General features: G+C 39.5%; 1 protein-coding gene across 14 annotated transcripts in view; it reads right to left on the bottom strand.

Annotated features, from left to right (window-relative positions):
* Positions 1–20647, bottom strand: part of CACNB2 (calcium voltage-gated channel auxiliary subunit beta 2) — a 426320-nt gene that overhangs the window by 143052 nt on the left and 262621 nt on the right. For 11 of the 14 annotated variants that reach the window (XM_045003347.1, XM_045003334.1, XM_045003337.1 and 8 more), the window contains one exon: positions 17148–17267. In XM_045003347.1, coding sequence (XP_044859282.1) covers positions 17148–17267 — 120 coding nt within the window. Of the gene's footprint in view, positions 1–17147; positions 17268–17372; positions 17391–18064; positions 18518–20647 lie in introns of those variants that run through there. The other 3 variants (XM_045003339.1, XM_045003345.1, XM_045003346.1) reach the window with 3 other exon arrangements.

The following is a 20647-nucleotide window of genomic DNA, read 5'->3' as shown; positions in this document are numbered from 1 at the left end:
TAAAAGACATTAGCAGCAGTAACAGATACCAGTATTTATAATTGTGTGTACCTGCCCAGCTTCCACTTTAAACAAAACTAAACAATAACTAAAACCAGGGTTACATAAAGAATTCATGCTACACTTTAAATGTGCACTTTCTTGTGATTAAAAAAAATCCCTTAATATACTTTTAGCAGCACATTTAAGCTATTCATTTAAGCTAACAGGAATGGTGTGGTTAATTTTCTGAGGTCTTCAACAAATTAGGATCCTTAGGTGAAGAACACTAAAAATAACAATCCTTGTATACAATAACCAGCACCAAAGCTATTGGGAACATTAGATTTATGTAAAAGGAAAGATAATGAAAAGTTTTAAACCTTTTTATCAAAGAAAAAATCTACATTATCAATATAACCTACGATATATGCTGTTAAAGTTAAAGAATTCTGCAATAGCGCACACAAAAAAACCTGTCTAATAAAAACACTTTCTATTCTGGATTGCAAAAACATTTTGTATTTTCCCTTTTGCATTGACCTCAGCATTGCAAGATGTGTCAAAATCAAATTAATGCAACATTTGCTATAAAAGGAATGCTGTTAGCCTATTTAGGTCTCTACATTTACGTCTTGCACAGCATCATTGGATGATGCTATTGAGATATAATTATAAAATTTTACCAAAACAAAGAGTTTCAGGGCCTATTTTCCAGGCTTATGTTGTCCCTGAAAAATTATTGCTTGCCAAAAGCCTGCATTTGTGCACCCAAAACAAGGAACTGCTTACAGAAAGTACACATCTCTGCACAGAATGCAATCTAGGACGCCATATTTAAAATTATATTTTTGTTTAAACGAAACTGAGTATTCAACAACTGATGCATGAGGTTTATACTCCTTAAATTAAGGTAAACTTGTGCTTATGTAACCCTTTCATTTATTACTTCAGGCTCAGTAACAATTTATTTTTCATCATTTTGTTCCCTCTTAAATTATATTATAAAAGATAATAAAACAAAACAAAAAGACTTCCACAAAAAAAAAGTTAACAGATCTCAGTTACTTAGTAGGACCGATACCACTGATTGTGTGCATTTTATTTTTTCTTCTAATAAATACACCACTCAATAAAGCAATGCTGTATTGAACACTGGGATACACATTGCAGTGATACATGACACTATTACAAACAGAGAGCTGTGGGATTACCCGTCTCTGTTCATATGCCTTTTCTCTGGCACCAACTTCAGGGCTTTAAATTTGATGGTCTATCTCAGTGATTCTCAACCAGGAGTACACATACCCGAGCGTACCCAGAGTTCTTACATGGAGTACATCAACTCATCTAGACATTTGCCTAGTTTCACAACGAACTACATAAAAAGCACTTGTGAAGTCAGTACAAACTAAAATGTCATACAATGACTTGTTTATACTGCTCTATAAACTATTCTCTAAATGTAAGTAACAATATTTATATTCCAATTGATATATTTTATAATTCTTTGGTAAAAATGAGAAAGTAAGCAATTTCTCAGTAATAGTGTGCTGTGTCACTTCTGTATTTTTATGTCTGATTTTGTAAGCAAGTAGTTTTTCAGCGAGATGAAACTTGGGGGTACACAAGACAAACCAGACAGGTACAGTAATGTGCTCAACAAATACTGATCAATTCATCTGCTCCATTCTGTTTTTTCCTCCAGTAGCTCCTAACGCTGGTAGGAAAAAACAAAAACACAAAATGAAGACAAGTAAACACACTAGTAATTGTGTGATTAAGCAAACAAGACATAGCACGGAAGTATCCATGTATCACGCTGGGTATGCTAAAATTTAAGCATGCGTATAAAGAAAGCTGGACATTTATTTTACTTGTTACACAGATTAGTTAAAGAGGCACAATGATGTTGAAATCCTTTGAACCTCTCTCTCAAAACCTGTCAAGATAGTTCATTATTCAAACTAATTGAACTAAGGGAGGATGATCTTGTATGGTTAAGGCACTTGACAGGGTCTAAGGACACCTAGTTTCAATTCCCAGCTCTTCCACAGTTTTTCTTTGCAATGTTGAGCAAAGCACTTAGGAGTTTTAAGGTTCTAGGAAGGAAAATTTCAGAAAGCAGCTAAAAACTAAGAGATTTAGGAGATCTGGATTCGGACACTATGGCAATGGGTACATGTAAGTTTGTAGGACACAGAAATCTAACTATATCCTTTTAACACAGTACTGCATCTGAGCTTTTAAGAACTATCCATTGCAAAAACAGAGCACTGTTTTCTATAATAGCTCAATATAAATACAAAGAAATGATGACTAAGGCTGTTTTTTAAAAAAATGTTTATTTTATTGTGAATACACATGACGGAAACATATTAAGCATTCCATTTAATGAAGTAGTCAACTTTTTCATACTTCTAATTAATGTTTGTACAATGTTTTGAAGATATAAAGGGTTATATTTATGCTAAATATCATTAATATGCAGTATCAAATTCTAATGTAATTCACACATTTGAGAATAAGGTGCAACAGTAGGTTTATGCACTAGGTTTACATCTCTGCAATTCTGGATTCACATACATGGGTTAGTCCTAATGGACATAACATCTCCCCAACATGAGCTCTCCCCAATGATATAGTGCATTTGGTATGATTTTTCTGAAAAAGACTAAGTCATATTAAAACAATTTTAGGTTAGGATTAAGGTATACAGGGAAGACTTGCACGAGGTCACATTTACCATGCCTAGTATTATTTAATTATCAGGCATCGGAGAACCCAGGTATTCATTAAATATACAAATATATTAGAAGATCTCCTTGTGAAGGACATGGAAGATACCTGTATGAATATTACATGTTCCATCTGTTTGTGTTGGTTGCTGTATGACTAAAAAGGCATTGCTACCAACAGGAGCAGACAGCATGAAAGCACTAAAAGGAAACAATAAGCTTCCCATTCTAAACTAAACTAAAGAGACAATGCAGTTGTCAATTCCCTTGAAGTTTACCTCTGACCATGCAGTTTGTCTATTACTACCAGGGAAAGGTCCCAAGTTGTAAGTTCAAGGAGCCTTCTGGTGGGAAAATTGGAACAACGATCTCTGGAATAAATAAAAACCTGAGTCCCTGAGCTTGGGGATAAAGAGGGAAGCTGAGGCTGAAGGGATGCATTGTCTACTCCCAGGAGCGGGAATGCATGGATATATTGGGTATACCAAAATTTTGGGTAAGGCAGTTACACATGTAGACTGTTGCTTGTGTTAAATACCTCTTAGCTCTCCTTATGCTGTGTTCCTTCTGTTGAGATTAAACTATACTTTGTTTTGACTAGGCTGCTTTATGTCACTATATTCACTGATCACAGGAAAGTCTTGCAGAGAAGCCAAATCCAGTCAGAACTGCTGAGCAACAATAGCTGTTATACAGGGGGCCTGCAACCAGGACCTAATCCGAAGAGTGGGAGAATTGGGGGATTCCATCTCAAAGAGGAGAGAGGCTCAGGGCCTGTCACTGGGGGTGGGTGTCAAAGGCGTTTTGCAGTCAGAAACTCAGAGGGATCAAAAGAGTGGAGTATCACAGGTCAGGGCTAAGGCATATCAAAACAGAATTAAAGCTTCCAAACCTGGAATATGATCTAGAACAGGGATGGGCAAACTTTTTGGCCTGAGGGCCACATTGGGGATGCAAAACGGTATGGAGGGCCGGGTAGAGAAGGCTGTGCTTCCCCAAACAGCCTGGCCCCTGCCCCCTATCCAACCCCTCTCATTTCCGGCCCCTTGACTGCCCCCCCTCCAAACCTCCGACCTATCCAATCTCCCTGCTCCTTGTCCCCTAACAGCCCCCTTCTAGGACCCCCTGCCCCTACTTGCCCCATAGGACCCTACCCCCTATCCACCCTCCCCGCTCCCTGTCCCCTGACTTCCCCAACCCCTATCCACACCCCCGCCTCCTGACAGGCCCCCTGGGACTCCTACATTTATCCAACCCGCCCACCCCGTTCCCCATCCCAACTGCCCTCCTAGAAACTCTGCCCCATCCAACCGCCCCCTGCTCCCCATCCCCTGGGATCCTCTGCCCCTTATCCAACCATCCAGCCCCAGCCACCTTACCATACTGCTCAGAGCAGCATATCTGGCCACCATGCCGTCCAGCCGGAACCAGACATGCTGCCGCGCTGTCCTGCAGGAGTGCGCAGCCCTGCCACCCAGAGCACGGCGTGGCTGCAGGGGGAGCGGGAGGAGAGCAGGCGAGGGACAGCAGGGGAAGGGCCGGGGTCTAGCCTCCCTAGCCGGGAGCTCAAGGGCCGGGCAGGACAGTCCCACGGGCCGGATGTGGCCCACGGGCCATAGTTTGCCCACCTCTGATCTAGAACCTGCGAAGTTCAAACACATACACACACAAAATCTCAAAGCAAAGCACTGAATAAAGCTGTGTGAACCATCTTAAATTCACTCTATTTATTAAAAAAACATTATATTTGCCCTAGTCCCCAGTCTTCCCTTCATCTGCATGGAAGAGCCATCTGTCAGTCATGGACTTTCAGGAGTTTCTGCTAGTTTGGCCTGAAAGCTTCACCCAACTCTAGGCTTAATGTCAGTCTATGAAATTTGCAGATTAAAAAGGGAAGATGATGTATACTTTCAGATTTCATTTTGAATTATTCACAGTGTAAAAATCTAAAGATTCTAAAAAAAGCAATCCTCAGACTCCTACATACAATGCTACATTTCCACAGTGTGAAGTGGCTCTGTATGATGTCTGAGCTGGAATAAAAGTATAAGAAATCTCACGGGAGTGGGGGAAACCCACAATAGTGTATGCTCATGGGACTCAGTGCAAAAAATGTGGGGAGGGAATATAAATAATTAAATAATTGGGATTAATTTCATATGTTTCTTTATAACAACTCTTCAAGTAGTAATACTTTCAGTTCAAATTTGACTTAATAACTACAGCACTATAATTTATGTCTTCCAGAATACTGTCTCTTGCCAGTATACTTGCATTTCCCAAGAGCAACCTGTGCAGTTGATTCTTAGAATGGCACATTTGTAAATGCTTCCCTTCATTTTTAGTTTAATTGGAAAATCTAAGTGAAAACCCTCATGGGCAAGCCAGAGGCAGAATAGCAGAAGCTAGATTTTAGGCCCATGTGCTTTGCATTAGTAAATGTTATCTGAAGCTCGGTGTTAAAATCTAATAAGATTTTTTAAGAGTCCATTTTCATATATGTCAGTTTATAGTGCATTGATGGAACCGGAAAGCAGCCTGGGAACCTTATCTTCCACTTGAGCACTCTGACTCCTCCAGTCAGAATAATCAAAGCAGCTATGGTGAGATTCATAGCCCTGCTTTTGAAGGCCATTTCCCCCCTTTGTTTTTGTTACAGTGGTTGAAAATAGAGGACTGCTTGACATCTCTCACGCCTTTTTAAGCAACATCTGGAGGAGTCCCTGCTTAGGTACTGCAAAATTTTACATAACAAAAAGTTGCCATGTCTATTTCCTATTACCATTTTACATCTTCAAAGCTCTCCACAAATTAATTAATCTTTATCACAGCATTTTGTAAGTGTATTATTTAGCATTCAGTGCTAAAGGCAACATGTTTATATTAAAAACCCAAACTACATGAAACCTACCTGCTTTCTGGTGTCTTTACAAACACGTCAGCCCAGATTCTCCAAAAAAGAAGTGTAACACTTCAAGTAAACATGAGTCAGTGTATGGTATAGTGTTGCAATCATGCTAAGTTCATACAGGTGGGCTCCTACTCCACTGGGTCTTCCCACCTCAAAAGAGTAGCTGTGACTGAGGCAGTACACTACCATTAACAGAGGCCAAGGAGGTGGCATCCCAGGCCTCAGATGAAGCAAAAGTTAGAAAACTTGTCACTATGACTCAAACAAAAAAGTGAAATTTGGTGGACCCAAAATTGTATGAACAGAATCAACTGGTATGGTTCACTTCAGCAAAACTCATACTGGTGACAAAAAGGCCTATGCTCATCTTTGCTTTCCCCTCTGTAATCTCCTTTATCTCTGGCATTCTGTTACAGCCCACTGTGTGGATTTCAAGTTCAGCTCTGTTAGACTGCATTTACCCTTGAAAAGTTTATACCTTGGGGTACACATTATAGGTATAAAATAGTTGGTTCGTGCATTTGTCATTCTGTATCATATACAATATTTTAGCTGGTTTTAAACAAAGTGTGCAAGTTACATTATTGAAAGAACATGTCAAGCCACGAGTGTAGGTAAAGCTTGAGGAACAGACCCTGATGTTGAATACTTTTCTCAAATACAAGTGAAAGTCAACTGAAATTAATGTTGTGCTTTTTTCTCTATCAGTGGTTCTCAACCAGGGGTACATGTACCCCTGGGGGAACGCAGAGTTCTGCCAGGGGTACATCGACTCATCTAGATATTTGCCTAGTTTTACAACAGGCTACCTAGAAAGCTCTAGCAAAGTCAGTACATACTAAAATTTGATACTGACAATGACTTGTTTATATTGCTCTATACTCTAAAATGTAAGTACAATAATTATATTCCAACTGATTTATTTTATAGCTCTATGGTAAAAATGAGGACGTAAGCACCTCTTCAGTAATAATGTGCTGTGACACTTTTGTATTTTTATGCCTGATTTTATAAACAAGTAGTTTTTAAGTGAGGTGAAACTTGAGGGTACGCAAGACAAATCAGACTCCTGAAAGGAGTACAGTAGTCTGGAAAGGTTGAGAACCACTGCCCCATATCACTTTTATACAGAGTATAAAGTGAAAGTGTGGCAGGAGAGCAACATCAGCAGAACTCTTTAGGGGACTCTTTGAACCTTTACATATTTTGAAAGATTTATACCCATTCCATATATATTGGAGGCACTAGCCACAGCTCATAGTTAAGGCCGAGTTTTGACGTCTTTTCTCAGAGGGACACTGTATATCCTCTCCAACATACCACACATACTTGGGCACAAAATGTATTTTCTACGAATATTCAAATACATTTATTAATTAACATTAAAAGGACCCATTTATAAATTAGCCCTTGATGTCAGTCCAATTTTGGCCTGAATCTTTTTAATGGGACAACACACTCTTCAAACTTTGTACTGTGTATAGTTAAAACATGTAGGCAAAATGGGAAGAAATGAGGCTGTACACATATTAGTAACTAAAGCTCGATCAAACAGATTTTCATGAAGGAAATATCCAAAACCCAAATGTTTTTTCTAAATTTATAAAGTTTCTTTTATCAGAGGGGTAGCCGTGTTAGTCTGGATCTGTAAAAGCAGCAAAGAATCCTGTGGCACCTTATAGACTAACAGACGTTTTGCAGCATGAGTTTTCGTGGGTGAATACCCACTTCGTCGGATCCAAGTAGTGGAAATTTCCAGGGGCAGGTAAATATATATACAAGCAAAGAAGCAAGCTAGAGATAAGGAGGTTAGTTCAATCAGGGAGGATGAGGCCCTGTTCTAGCAGTTGAGATGTGAAAACCAAGGGAGGAGAAACTGGTTCTGTAGTTGGCAAGCCATTCACAGTCTTTGTTTAATCCTGAGCTGATGGTGTCAAATTTGCAGATGAACTGAAGCTCAGCAGTTTCTCTTTGAAGTCTGGTCCTGAAGTATTTTTGCTGCAGGATGGCCACCTTAAGATCTGCTATTGTGTGGCCAGGGAGGTTGAAGTGTTCTCCTACAGGTTTTTGTATATTGCCATTCCTAATATCTGATTTGTGTCCATTTATCCTTTTCCTTAGAGACTGTCCAGTTTGGCCGATGTACATAGCAGAGGGGCATTGCTGGCATATGATGGCGTATATTACATTGGTGGATGTGCAGGTGAATGAACCGGTGATGGCGTGGCTGATCTGGTTAGGTCCTGTGATGGTGTCGCTGGTGTAGATATGTGGGCAGAGTTGGCATCGAGGTTTGTTGCATGGATTGGTTCCTGAGCTAGAGTTACTATGGTGCAGTGTGCAGTTACTGGTGAGAATATGCTTCAGGTTGGCACGTTGTCTGTGGGCGAGGACTGGCCTGCCACCCAGTAGTATTTCCACTGCTTGCATCCGACGAAGTGGGTATTCACCCACGAAAGCTCATGCTGCAAAACGTCTGTTAGTCTAGAAGGTGCCACAGGATTCTTTGCTGCTTTTAAAGTTTCTTTTAAAATTTTTCAGCCAATTTTTAAACAAGCAAATGTTTGTTCAAAAAATAATTAGATAAATTCATGAAGGATAGGTCCGTTAATGGCTATAACCAGGATGGGCATGGTTGGTGTCCCTAGCCTCTGTTTGCCAGAAGCTGGGAACGGGCAACAGGGTATGGATCACTTGATGATTACCTGCTCTGTTAGTTCCCTTTGGGGCACTGGCATTGGCCACTGTCGGACGACAGGATACTGGGCTAAATGGATCTTTCGTCTGACCCAGTATGGCTGTTCTTATGTTTATTTCATTTTGAAAGCAGACTTTAAAAAAAAAATCACAAATTTTTACTGTGTTTTGAGAAGCTCTATTATTAATGACAGTTACTGATTATGGACAGAGTTAGGTCAACAGCTCATGTCACTGTGAAGTAGGGCCAGTGGAGTAGGAGCCCACCTGTATGGCTTCTTGCTATGTGAACTGATGCCCCCCTCTAAGCCCTTCACATCCCCTGTTATCTCCCCGTCTGCATCCTTTGTGAGCCTTCTGTACCCTCTTACATTCTAACCTCTCTCTCTCTCAAAATGACTTCCATTTTCACCTTCCCCATTCGTCTGGCTCCCAATCCCACCAGTGGCACTTGTTATATATTTGTACAAACACATAAAGAGATTGTAACCTTCAGAACTATCTAAGGTAAATATGAAATTTATAATAATAAACAATCCAAGGAAATTCCCAGACAGAAAACTACATTAAATTGAAATTAAAATGGAAAATACATATCAGTAATTTAGGGTAAAAATATTACAAGATTGTTGTAATTATCACACATATATTATAAACCCAGAAAATTCAGAGTTAAGGTTAAATATAAAAGAAATACAAACACATTAAAGTATCCAAACAACCAACTCCCAACTTTTCATGTTCTCTGTATGTATATATATCTCCTCACTATATGTTCCATTCTGTGCGTCCGATGAAAAGGACTGTAGCCCACGAAAGCTTATGCTCAAATAAATTTGTTAGTCTCTAAGGTGCCACAAGTACTCCTGTTCTTTTTGCGGATACAGACTAACACGGCTGCTATTCTGAAACCGTAACTGTGTTCCACAGTGATTAATTACATTAAACTGGTTTTTAGGGACAAATTAGGGGTTTTTTTCATATTTTTTTCACTATAGGACACAATTAAGATTGTGTGGGTGCCATACCTGTTCATTCCCATACTTAAATATGGTTATATTTCTTAAGTTGAATTTTAACTCTGATTTTCATGTTTATTTTTGGGATAATTGCAACATTTTTGTAATTTTTTTTTACCCTTAAGGTTGGGCAAACATTCATAATTTAACTCAAGTCTGTCTTTTATTTGTTTACTCTGAAGAAAACCCTTATTCTACCATATAGCTCCTAGGTAAAGGCAAACGACAAGCTTTACTGTTTTACTTTTATAACCCATTAAAGTACAGTGTCTTTAGGACAGCAGGGCCAACTGCTGAAAGCAGTGAGACAAATTCTGGGTTGCAGTACACTCTTGCAGAGGTTAACAAAAGTAAATAACTCAGGGCCAGGTATAAATCCCATTTAAGTCAAGAGGCTTGGAACAGATCAAAAGTGATTAAATATTACAGTGCTTTACTCTTTAGAAAAGCTGATAGATGACACACAGATACATGGAGAAGTCTGGAACTAAACTCATCTGTAATACCCATGTATATCTGCTAAAATTCACACAGACTTTAAAAAAGGTGGATGTGCATATCCTCACATTTTGAACAGCTATGGGGCTGCACTAGCACAATGATCATAAAAAGAGTGGATGTGTTATGTCCAGTTGACAGTTTTGCATACACTGACATTCCACTTCCCCCACCCTTACCCTTACCCCACAGAAATGCCTAGTCTGGCATAATGACTATGCATCACATAAAAAGAACTTATTCCATCAGAAAGCTGTTGAAAGACAACACATAGCATGTGACTGGTCGCCTTATTCTCAAAACCTGCCAGTATAGATAAACATCTGCAGCAAGGCGAGGCAGACAAACAGATAGCAAGAGAGCAAGAAGAGGAAGAACAAGACATCCTACTCTGTAGAGTTTGCCTGAGAGGACTGAGAGGCTTTGTTGTACTACTGAGCTCTATTATCTCTGAAGATGCTGTACCCCTCAGAAATAAGTACTTGGTTCATCCTGATTATAGGTTAAAATGCAGATGCATTGTTGGGGAAGGTTTCATTTTATTTCACTGACAGAACCTTTTGGCACATGTAAGTAAGAATTTGTCTCAGTATATCAAATGCTTCCTGTAACTCCTTTTGTACAATAATTACAGAATATTTTTTTAAAGTTACTACATTTTCTCCATGTCTTCAAAGGCAGGCACATATTTCTACAACAGGTTATGTGCAGTCAGAACTATAAATCATTTTTCTTAGCACTATATGTGATATTTTCACATAATTCACCCAGAAGCATCAAATTTCAAAGTTTTACTTGAGTTAATATAATTTTCATACCAAAATGTATACAAGCCTCTAAACTTTTCATATATACACATTAAATTAGGTTCTGTGCACGGAACTGACATTTCAGTTTCTCTTCCTTTGAGTTCTTAATGTTACAGCATAAAGGCCAAATCCAGGTCCCATTCAAGTCAATGATAATTTTACAACCCCTTCAGTGGGATCGAAACTTAGCCCAAATATATATTTAAAGGAACAAAAACCTTTTCATGTTTAAAAAAAAAAAAGAAAAAAAAACTTCCATTTGGAGACATCCAGAGTCATGACCTTTTTTTTTTTTTTTTTAAGGTCTGAGATATGCAAGATGTAAGTTTGAGAGCTATAATTCTGAGGTGTAGACACTTGAAAAATAAAGAATATGGTTTAAAATTAGTTATTTAATTCAAAGTGATGCATAGTTAATACACAAAATTAGTGAAGAGTTTAACTGGATTTTAAGTATTTGCTTTCCAGTCTAGGTAAAAAGAACATTGATACAATCTCATACAGAGCAACGTTAAAAATAGAGGTCATGGTGCAAAAATCTTATTATTTAGACTAGTATCAGAGGGGTAGCCGTGTTAGTCTGGTTCTGTAGAAGCAGCAAAGAATTCTGTGGCACCTTATAGACTAACAGACGTTTTGCAGCATGAGCTTTCGTGGGGCATCCGAAGAAGTGGGGATTCACCCACGAAAGCTCATGCTGCAAAACGTCTGTTAGTCTATAAGGTGCCACAGGATTCTTTGCCATTATTTAGACTGTCTGTTCTTTGAGAAAGGGACAATTTTTTCTTGTGTATGTATAATGCCTAGCACAATGGGGTCATGATCCTTGACCAGGACATCTAGGTACTACTCTATTACAAATAAATTGATACTAATAATTTCAACTGAGGTAATGCTGAAGATATGCTAGGAACTATAAAAACATTTGAAAGGAATAGTCGATGCCCCATAGAGTTTATAATCTTAAAAACATCACCACCATCACAGAAAAATTTGATCTACTTATTGAAGACAAATAAGACAAAGGGCAGTAGTTGTATGGACCAGTTCAGGAAGTGAATTATTCTAAGGGGTTCATGCAAAATAACAGACACACTAAACGGACCATTGGGGCTGACTTCATTGGCACTGGGAAAGGACAAGGAGCTATATGATAAATGTTTTTTCTTCTTAAATATACCCTAGTCCATATATGGCACTAAAGTTAGGGGGAACCTCTCCCATTTTCAACTCAGTTTCCCAACTCATCACATTTGCTTTCTGTATAATAATAATTCATCTTGTATTGGCAAGAGCCAAGATAAAAATGGCTCATCATTTACAATGTTTTGTTTCTCTCAGTACTGTCAACCCCAAGCCTTAAAAAAATAATGATTAATTTCATGAAAATCATGAGATTTTAAAAAATTAGATTGTTTGATTTTTTATAATTTACTTTCTGACTTTGGAGTCTTTTGGGTTCATATTTTCAATCAACAACAATGAAAAGAATAAGGTAACAAAGTTCAGCACAAACTTTCTGCTCAGACTCAGCTACTACTAGGGTTCTTTCTTCAGGATTGCTCAGCCCACATCCTAGATCATCTCTCACCTAAGGAAGGTGAGAGTAGCTATTTATGTCAAAATTAGGTAACAAACCACCTTTAAAGGTAGTCATCCTGCAGCAAAAAAACTTCAGGACCAGACTTCAAAGAGAAACTGCTGAGCTTCAGTTCATCTGCAAATTTGACATCATCAGCTCAGGATTAAACAAAGACTGTGAATGGCTTGCCAACTACAAAACCAGTTTCTCCTCTCTTGGTTTTCACACCTCAGCTGCTAGAAGAGGGCCTCATCCTCCCTGATTGAACTAACCTCATTATCTCTAGCCTGCTTCTTGCTTGCATATATTATATATATATATACACACACACACACACACACACACCCCTACCTGCCCCTGGAAATTTCCACTACACGCATCCGACGAAGTGGGTATTCACCCACGAAAGCTCATGCTCCAATACATCTGTTAGTCTATAAGGTGCCACAGGATTCTTTACTGCTTTTACAGATCCAGACTAACACAGCTACCCCTCTGATACTTGAAACCACCTGTCAGTGATCCACATACCAAATATTGATCCTGCTAAGAAAAGGTTAACAGAGTGTTTAGGGAAAAGACTGTTGGCCTGTCACACTTTCTCCTTAGATATGGTTTCAGTCTGCAATCAGATCTTGTACATAGAATCCTAAAATACCAGGGATGGAAGGGACCTCAGGAGATCATATAGTCCAACCCTCTGCTCAAAGCAGGACCAGTCCTGACAGATTTTTGCTCCAGATTCCTAAATGGCCCCCTCAGGGATTGAGCTCACAACCCTGTGTTTAGCAGGCCAGTGCTCAAATCACTGAGCTATCCCTCCCTCCCCTACATACTTGCTTCATATTAACTGGGCACACAGTTCTAGGCTATCCTACTCAAAGTTCAAAGTTACTACCCAATTGTCCTCACATGCCTCATCGGTACATCTCTTTCTACAATTTTAAGGTGTTTCTCCTCTCTGTAAGGAAGAAACATGGATGTTCATTAAACTGTTTTCCTAAAGTGCATGAAACACTTTGACAGTTTTATATCTAGTCTTAATTCTCCATCATTTTCCCTTCAGCCTCTGCATTATTCATGAATGTCATCGATTTCTTATTCCTATGACAAATAGAATTCTAATGACTTTATTTAGGATCAACATTTCCACTCACAATGTGAAAGAGAAAAAAGTTAAAAGCAGCTGCGTCATTTGCTCCCGACTGATAGCACATAAAGACAAAGAAAAGACAGGCACACTTGGAAATCAGGAAACTATACCCAGTGTTTGCAGCCTGGTGTAGTGAACAGTGAAATAATGTGAAGCTAACTTACTGTTTAATTTCATTATTCATCAAGGAGGTGAACAACTCATCCATAAATGGAAGTAGCAAAATATGTTCTGTAGTATTTCAGAGATATGCAACTAGATTTAATCTATTCTGGTATTTGTTTTTAGATATAGTTTTTTAAATGAATGCGATGATCATCATAAAATGTAGATTACTTTAAATATTAGCCAACATGTGTATACAACAATTTATATCCTATAACCACGTAGCCATTACAAACTGTTCCTCCAGTATCAGAAGGGTAGCCGTGTTAGTCTGATTCTGTAGAAGCAGCAAAGAATCCTGTGGCACCTTATAGACTAACAGACGTTTTGCAGCATGAGCTTTCGTGGGTGAATACCCACTTCTTCGGATGCAAGTAGTGGAAATTTCCAGGGGCAGGTTTATATATGCAAGCAAGAAGCAAGCTAGAGATAACGAGGTTAGTTCAATCAGGGAGGATGAGGCCCTGTTCTAGCAGTTGAGTGAAAACCAAGGGAGGAGAAACTGGTTCTGTAGTTGGCAAGCCATTCACAGTCTTTGTTTAATCCTGAGCTGATGGTGTCAAATTTGCAGATGAACTGGAGCTCAGCAGTTGCTCTTTGAAGTCTGGTTCCTCCAGTGCGTTTTAATCCCTTTTAATGCACAGATTATTTAAAACATAAGTTTGTGTGTGTTTTACATATTACTGAAACACCATTGTTCTAGCAGCTTGATTGCAGCAATGCCCTCACATTTCAACTGTTTACAAGCTGTCTCACAGCCAGAGACAGAGTCAGACCTGGTGACTATTCTTCTGCCAACTGAAGTGAGAATATTGTTTTGATGTACGGAAATACAGTTTTTAAAAGTGAAGGTCTGTTGGCAGTTTCTCTGTAAACTACTATGGCAGCTGTGCTAGAGGTCATGAATATTTCATAAGGGCTGTCCATGCAGTCAAGTCAGCATCGCTAAGCAAAATTCCCATAGCAACATTCACATAGATTTACTCATCGCTAAAAGATGCATCAGCTCAGGAATAAGTGCTCTAATGCTACTCTTATTCTAGAAGATGTTATTACTTGAACTCTTCTTTTAAAAGCTAAATTATTTTACTAATAAACCTGATTTTTTATTTTTTACTTTTTCTAGCAATAGTTGCTTTGCAGTTCCTAAAACAAAAGCAATCAAACTAGAGCAACCCTGACATACTAAACTGTGGTTAACCAAAACTCCTGTTATCCAAAGATCAACTAGCATCTTTTAAGAGGTGGGTAAGAGAAGGAGGGGGAAATGAGACTTATTGTTTCTGTTATGGAAATGAAACTGCACTTGCATAGCACAGAAGTGCAGCAGGAGCGAGGCTGCAGAGAGATATCCAGGAATACTGAAGACCAGCAGGCTCTAGCACCTCTTGAAAAAGGTGGTTTGGGAACGCTTATCAGCAGGGCCCGTGCAAAGATGTTTCGCGCCCTAGGCAAAACTTCCACCTTGCGCCCCCCCCCACTCGTGCCCCCGCCCTGAGGTGCCCCCCCCTCGCGGCAGCTCCCCCCTTCTGCCCTGAGGCGCCCCCCTTGCGGCAGCTCCCCACCCCCCACCCTCTGTCCTGAGGCACCCCCCCGCCCCAGCTCACCCCTGCTCCACGCACAAGCACAAGTACCCTGAGCACGCCTTCGCTGCTTCACTTCTCTCGCCTCCCAGGCTTGCGGCACCAATCAGCTTAGGCACCGCAAGCCTGGGAGGCAGGAGAAGTGAAGCAACCACAGCATGCTTGGGGAGGAGGCGGGGCAGGGGTGAGCTGGGGCAGGGAGTTCCCCTGCGTGCCATTTCCCCCTCCCCTTACATGCTGCAGGCAGCCCTCCCTGCGCTCCCCTGCCCCAGCTCCCTCCGCCTAAATGCCGGCGGCGACCGGGGCGGCCGAAGATCCGGCTGCCGCGGTCACTGCCGAAGAAAATGGTGCCCCCCAAATCCCAGTGCCCTAGGCGACTGCCTAGGTCGCCTAAATGGTTGCACCAGCCCTGCTTATCAGATATCTGTTAAAATTATAATTCTCAAAAAAGACTTGGTAATCCCCTCCTTCCCTCTTTGTCTGAGCCTTCTGGCCTTCAGAAAGCTGTCTCTCTGTGCACCCTGGTGACTGTCTGAACTGGCCAGTTCTCGCTAATCAAGTGTATCTCAATAATCTGAATTCCTGCTATAATGAAGGTTTAAGTGACTCCAAGAACTTTGTAAAACTAAGGTACCATAAATGAACAGAGGTGAAGCTGAATAGATAAGGAAATTGATAAAGTGGGAGAGGAAAGAGTGGGGACAGAAAGATCACAGGAAAGAAGGAACAGAGAAATGGAGGAGAGAAGTAAATGGAAAAAGGACGTGAGAGAGGGAAAAGAGAGAAAGTAGATGAGAAAGAATGAAAAGACTAGATTCCAGTAAAGTTCTTAAAACCACATATGAATACAATAGAAAAAAATTAAAACTCAGGAAAAAGAGACCTTGAAAAAAATACATTGGAAATGGCACACCAAGATCTGAGACACAGCAAAAGGAAAGAAAAAAAGATAAAAGAATGAGGAAAAACAAACAAGGGATGCAAATATATATGTAGTATATTAATCATAAGTACAACTGATGCAAATAATTAAAATGCATAGCAGAGAGAAACATACACACACACTTTTGTAGTACTGTGACTATAAAACTTTGCACTTGCATATGCATCTAATGGAAAATACGTAAGCACGTTGGTGAGATCTAAGCCTCATTTAGTGTTTATTAATCTGCCACTACCTGCCAGGAGCATGGAAGTATAGTAGAATTTCTGTGAGGGCCTCAAACTTCTCACAAAGGGTTCTGAAATCCTGATTGCCCCTACTTTAGTAGGTAAGTGAAATTTGGTTTCCTTAAAAGAAAACCAATACAATCCTCTTAAAGAAAATGGACCAGTGTAACTGCCTGTCTTTACTTATACATGCCATGTTGGGAACAATCCAGTACATGACAGATAAAAAAACTGGACTTCCAATGCCAAACTTGTATGACTGAATGATATACACCTCTACCCCGAAATAACGCTGTCCTCGGGAGCCAAAAAAACTTACCACGTTATAGGTGAAACCGCGTGATATCTAACTTGCTTTGACCCATTGGAGTGCACATCCCCACCCCCCCGGAGCACTACTTTACCGTGTTGTATCCGAATTCATGTTATATCGGGTCGTGTTATACCAGGGTAGAGGTGTGCATGATTTATGGGGCCAAATCATGCTCTGGAAAGACCCCCATAAAAAGGGACTTCATGACTTGTTCCTGTGTACTAGGAATTGATAGGTAATATAACACAATGCAACAGTTAGTTCAGTTCTGTAAGTAACTAAACTATTTTTTAAGCAAACTGAGTCTCCTAATACAGACAGGGCAATCAAGAATGGCAACTTCTGTCTTTAATCAGTTTGTTTGATAAGTGCAATTTCCAAAAACTTGTGTAATTTCTTTAACAAAAGATCTTAGGAGGTATTTTTAAAAAAAATATTTAGAAAAACATTTCTACTGATAAGCAGATGAAACAACAAGCTCTTGGAAAAAGAACAGGTTAATGAACCTGTGATGTGAAGAAGTGCCTTACCTTTGCTTTTTCCAGCTGTGCCTGGGCCTGCCGCTCTGCCTCTCTCCGCACTGCCTCCCTGTCTTCCTCCAGAGATACATCTGAATCAGATGGACGGCTAGTGTAGGAGTCCGCCGAACCCTGCACAGGAAAAGGAGAAATAATGTTACAAATAGATGCAGCATTTGCAATAGAAGGGTGAAGTGTTCCCATACCTCTCCTATAATTGTACGTTTGTAGAAATACCTTGAAAAGAAAAAAGAAAAATAAAGCAGCAGAGACAATCAGTTAGAAAAATAATATTAAGTAAGGGTTTCAAATCTGGAGACCATCTAAAAGTCAGGTCTCTCTCCGGTGGTTTATTTCCTGCCCTGTCCCCACATTCTAATTAGTATGCTTTTTGGTAAGCAGAGCTGGTTTCTGTGTAGAGCAAGGGCAGTGGTGCAGTGCAGGGCTGAAGGACATACAACAGTTTCAAGGATAGCTCCATAAAAATCAAAACCATAACAAGGACATTTTAATGCCAGTGATAGAACAGATTGAATAAAAAACTGCAAAGTCAGTATTAACAATTACTATTACACAAGATCACTGCAGAGAGCTTTAACCCATGCCTTCCATTTTAATTTTAGGGCACCTAACACTCTTCCCATCAGAAATTAACATGGCTCAAATCCATCTCAGCCTTTTAACAAAAACATGCAAATGACCACAAATCAAGTTCCAACTGATTAAATGTGTCTCAGCTCAACACCTGTGTGCAAGTATTGCTACAAGAGAACTAGTCAGAATACCACAATAGTTCCAGCTCTGATTTTTGTCTCATTTTACAATCACAAGAAGAGAATTCTGCTAATTCAAACAGAATGAAAGCAACTGTCTTCCCTTACTGTACAATTAATAAATAAATATGCTAACAATGAAAACATAGGGCTTACACAGATATCAGAATTCTTCAGCCGTCCTCCTTTGGCTCTTTTCAGAAGCCTGATCCAGGTGGCCTTCATTAGCCAGACAGCTCAGTTATTGTCCGCAGCTGCAGCGCCCGGCACTGATTCTCACAAAACATGTGCACACTGAGCACCGCAGAATCACTGGTCCTTTCCTATCCATGCTCTGCTGCAAGCTCCTTCCTTCTCTTTCCTCTGCCCTTCAAGCTTTCAGACACCCTGTTCTGAAGTATTTAGTTCAAGTAAATACTTAAATTTTCCAATGCCAGTAAAAAAGACTTTAATAATGGGAAAAAAAAGCCCAGTATATTTGTTCAAGTATATTGTAAGAGATGTTTCAACTCAGTGCAGGAGATCATACAGGAAAAGGTCTTTGTTGTTGGTTTTTTTTTTTTTTTTTTTTGCCTGTTAAAAATAGTACTTATAAGAGAACCTTTTAAAATCCGGTGCAAAACGTATTCAGTGATATTTACAAGTACAAAGTTCATTTCATCTCTTCAGAGATTGGATGGGGGTGGGGTAAGAGGCTTTTCACATCACTGGGCATGCTCCATATGTACAGCCTTTTACGCAGATGCTCACATCACACTGTGTTGTTAGTCTATGTCAAATTGCCATTTTACATCTCAAGGGTAAACAGCTGGAAAATAGCAAGGTCCCTGCAAATCTGGAATAGCTGGCACAGTGTCTTATTTTTATCACATATCAAACTACATTTCTCTCTCAGAAAATCCAGTTCTGTCATATATGCTCCTCATTCCCAATTTAAAACACCGAGTCAGAATGTGATCTCAGTTACAATGTAAATCTAGACTAAAACCAATTTATTCCGTTTACTCTGATGTACAAGAAGAGTTTGACCTACTAATTGTGGCATTTTTCCCACACTAGAAACCAGTAGGTAAGAAAAGCAGTGAATAATTGCAACACACACATACACACAAATACTGGATGCTAAAGGTCAAAAATATATTTAGTTTTGTGCATTTAGTTTTAATTTGGTTTAGTCAGTCATAACCTATAATCATTTTCCAAAATGATAAGTGATTGACATAGCTCTGTGTGTTTAACTAGGACATTCATGACACAAATTCACAGGCAGCTATGTACAATCTAAGTGCAAAAGGAAATCTCAGTCTAGCTGACTTTGAAGTGTCTGCCTTTGATATAAATTCAGTTACATGAAAAAGGAAGGATAATAGGAAATTCTAGCTGAGAGCAGCAGTCACAAGAAATCTGGTATTGTAAATCAGACCTTCTTAAAGAATTAGAGGCATGTGGCAGGGAACGTCTAAGGACCAAATTCTGCTCTTATTTATGTATGTGAAAAACAGAAGCAACTCCCCTACAGCCATTGGAATACTCTGGATTTACACTACTGGTGTAACTGCTAACGTACTTTGGCCCTAAATTAGTAGTTTAAAAGAAAGGGAGAATTCTTAACTTCCAAAAACTTTTCTCTAGAAGTTATAATAGTTACAATTTTGAATTCTGATGAAGCTGCCTTTGAACTGACATCTAGGAAACTACTTTTCAAGAAATGTTTTGCTTGCTGTAAAGGCAATACATATATTAGGCTAATTTTTCTAATTAACAATGGGGTGGGGCCAGGAGAGACTTTACAACCAAAGCTCTTACTATGCTAAGGAAAGGCACAAAAAAGCACCCACACAAGGAAGTAAAAATAAAATAAAAAACACATTTCTATCTTGAATATTTTAGATAGTCTTGTCTGTTAGGAGAAGTACCAGAGGTTCTGTACATCTTAAAGTCCTTGTCTACATTATTTTATTTTCTTGCTACTACTGATACAGCTTCACTAGTGGCTACAATGGCAGAAAAGTAGTACAACAAGAACAGTTTTAACTGCATCGCTTGTATCTCCTCTAAATGGTGTTAGATGACACTGTGCTTAATACACTAGTGGCCTGTATCGGTTCTCCCATCATTACCAACAAACGGTGCAGCTGCAACAGTTGGAAATGTTAAGACGAATCCTCATCCAAATACAGCCTAAGGGTGGCACAGTGGCTGTGGACTCCCTGTGCACTCAGGAGTCCCAAGAGTATTGTATTTGCTTCAGGAAGATTGTTTCCTACAGCTCCCATAGGTGCAACTCCACACTGCCTCTAAATCAGGTCTATACCTAGCCACACAATCAGACCTTAAATGGTATTTAAAAAACAAAAAAACAATTCTGTTTCTATAGCATTAAGGTTGAAATTTTAAATCATAAGAGTCAATTCCAATTTATAATTTCCACAACAATTCTAATGTGCCTCCTTTGTGAATATATAGTATTTTTCCATTCCAGAATGTGATATTACCTTTTTTTTTTTATTAGCTTTTCTTCCCACGGGGCAACACTATAAAAAGGCAGTATAAATGGTCTTTGATCCCCATGAAAAGTCAGAGAGCTGGGAAGTAGAATCCTCAGCCCCAGCTAGTCAGGCTGCCTGCTCAACTGAGCTGGGTCTGCTAAAATTGTGCGTAGACAGCTAATTTCTCCTTTTGGGCCAGTGAGTCCGTGTAATGCTCTGGCTGAGTCCAAGGTTGACCACAATCCCTCCA

Source organism: Mauremys mutica, chromosome 2, assembly GCF_020497125.1.
Source record: "Mauremys mutica isolate MM-2020 ecotype Southern chromosome 2, ASM2049712v1, whole genome shotgun sequence".
Classification (NCBI taxonomy): domain Eukaryota; kingdom Metazoa; phylum Chordata; order Testudines; family Geoemydidae; genus Mauremys; species Mauremys mutica.
The sequence above is the reverse complement of the archived record's forward strand: the minus strand, read 5'-3'. Positions and strand labels throughout refer to the sequence as shown.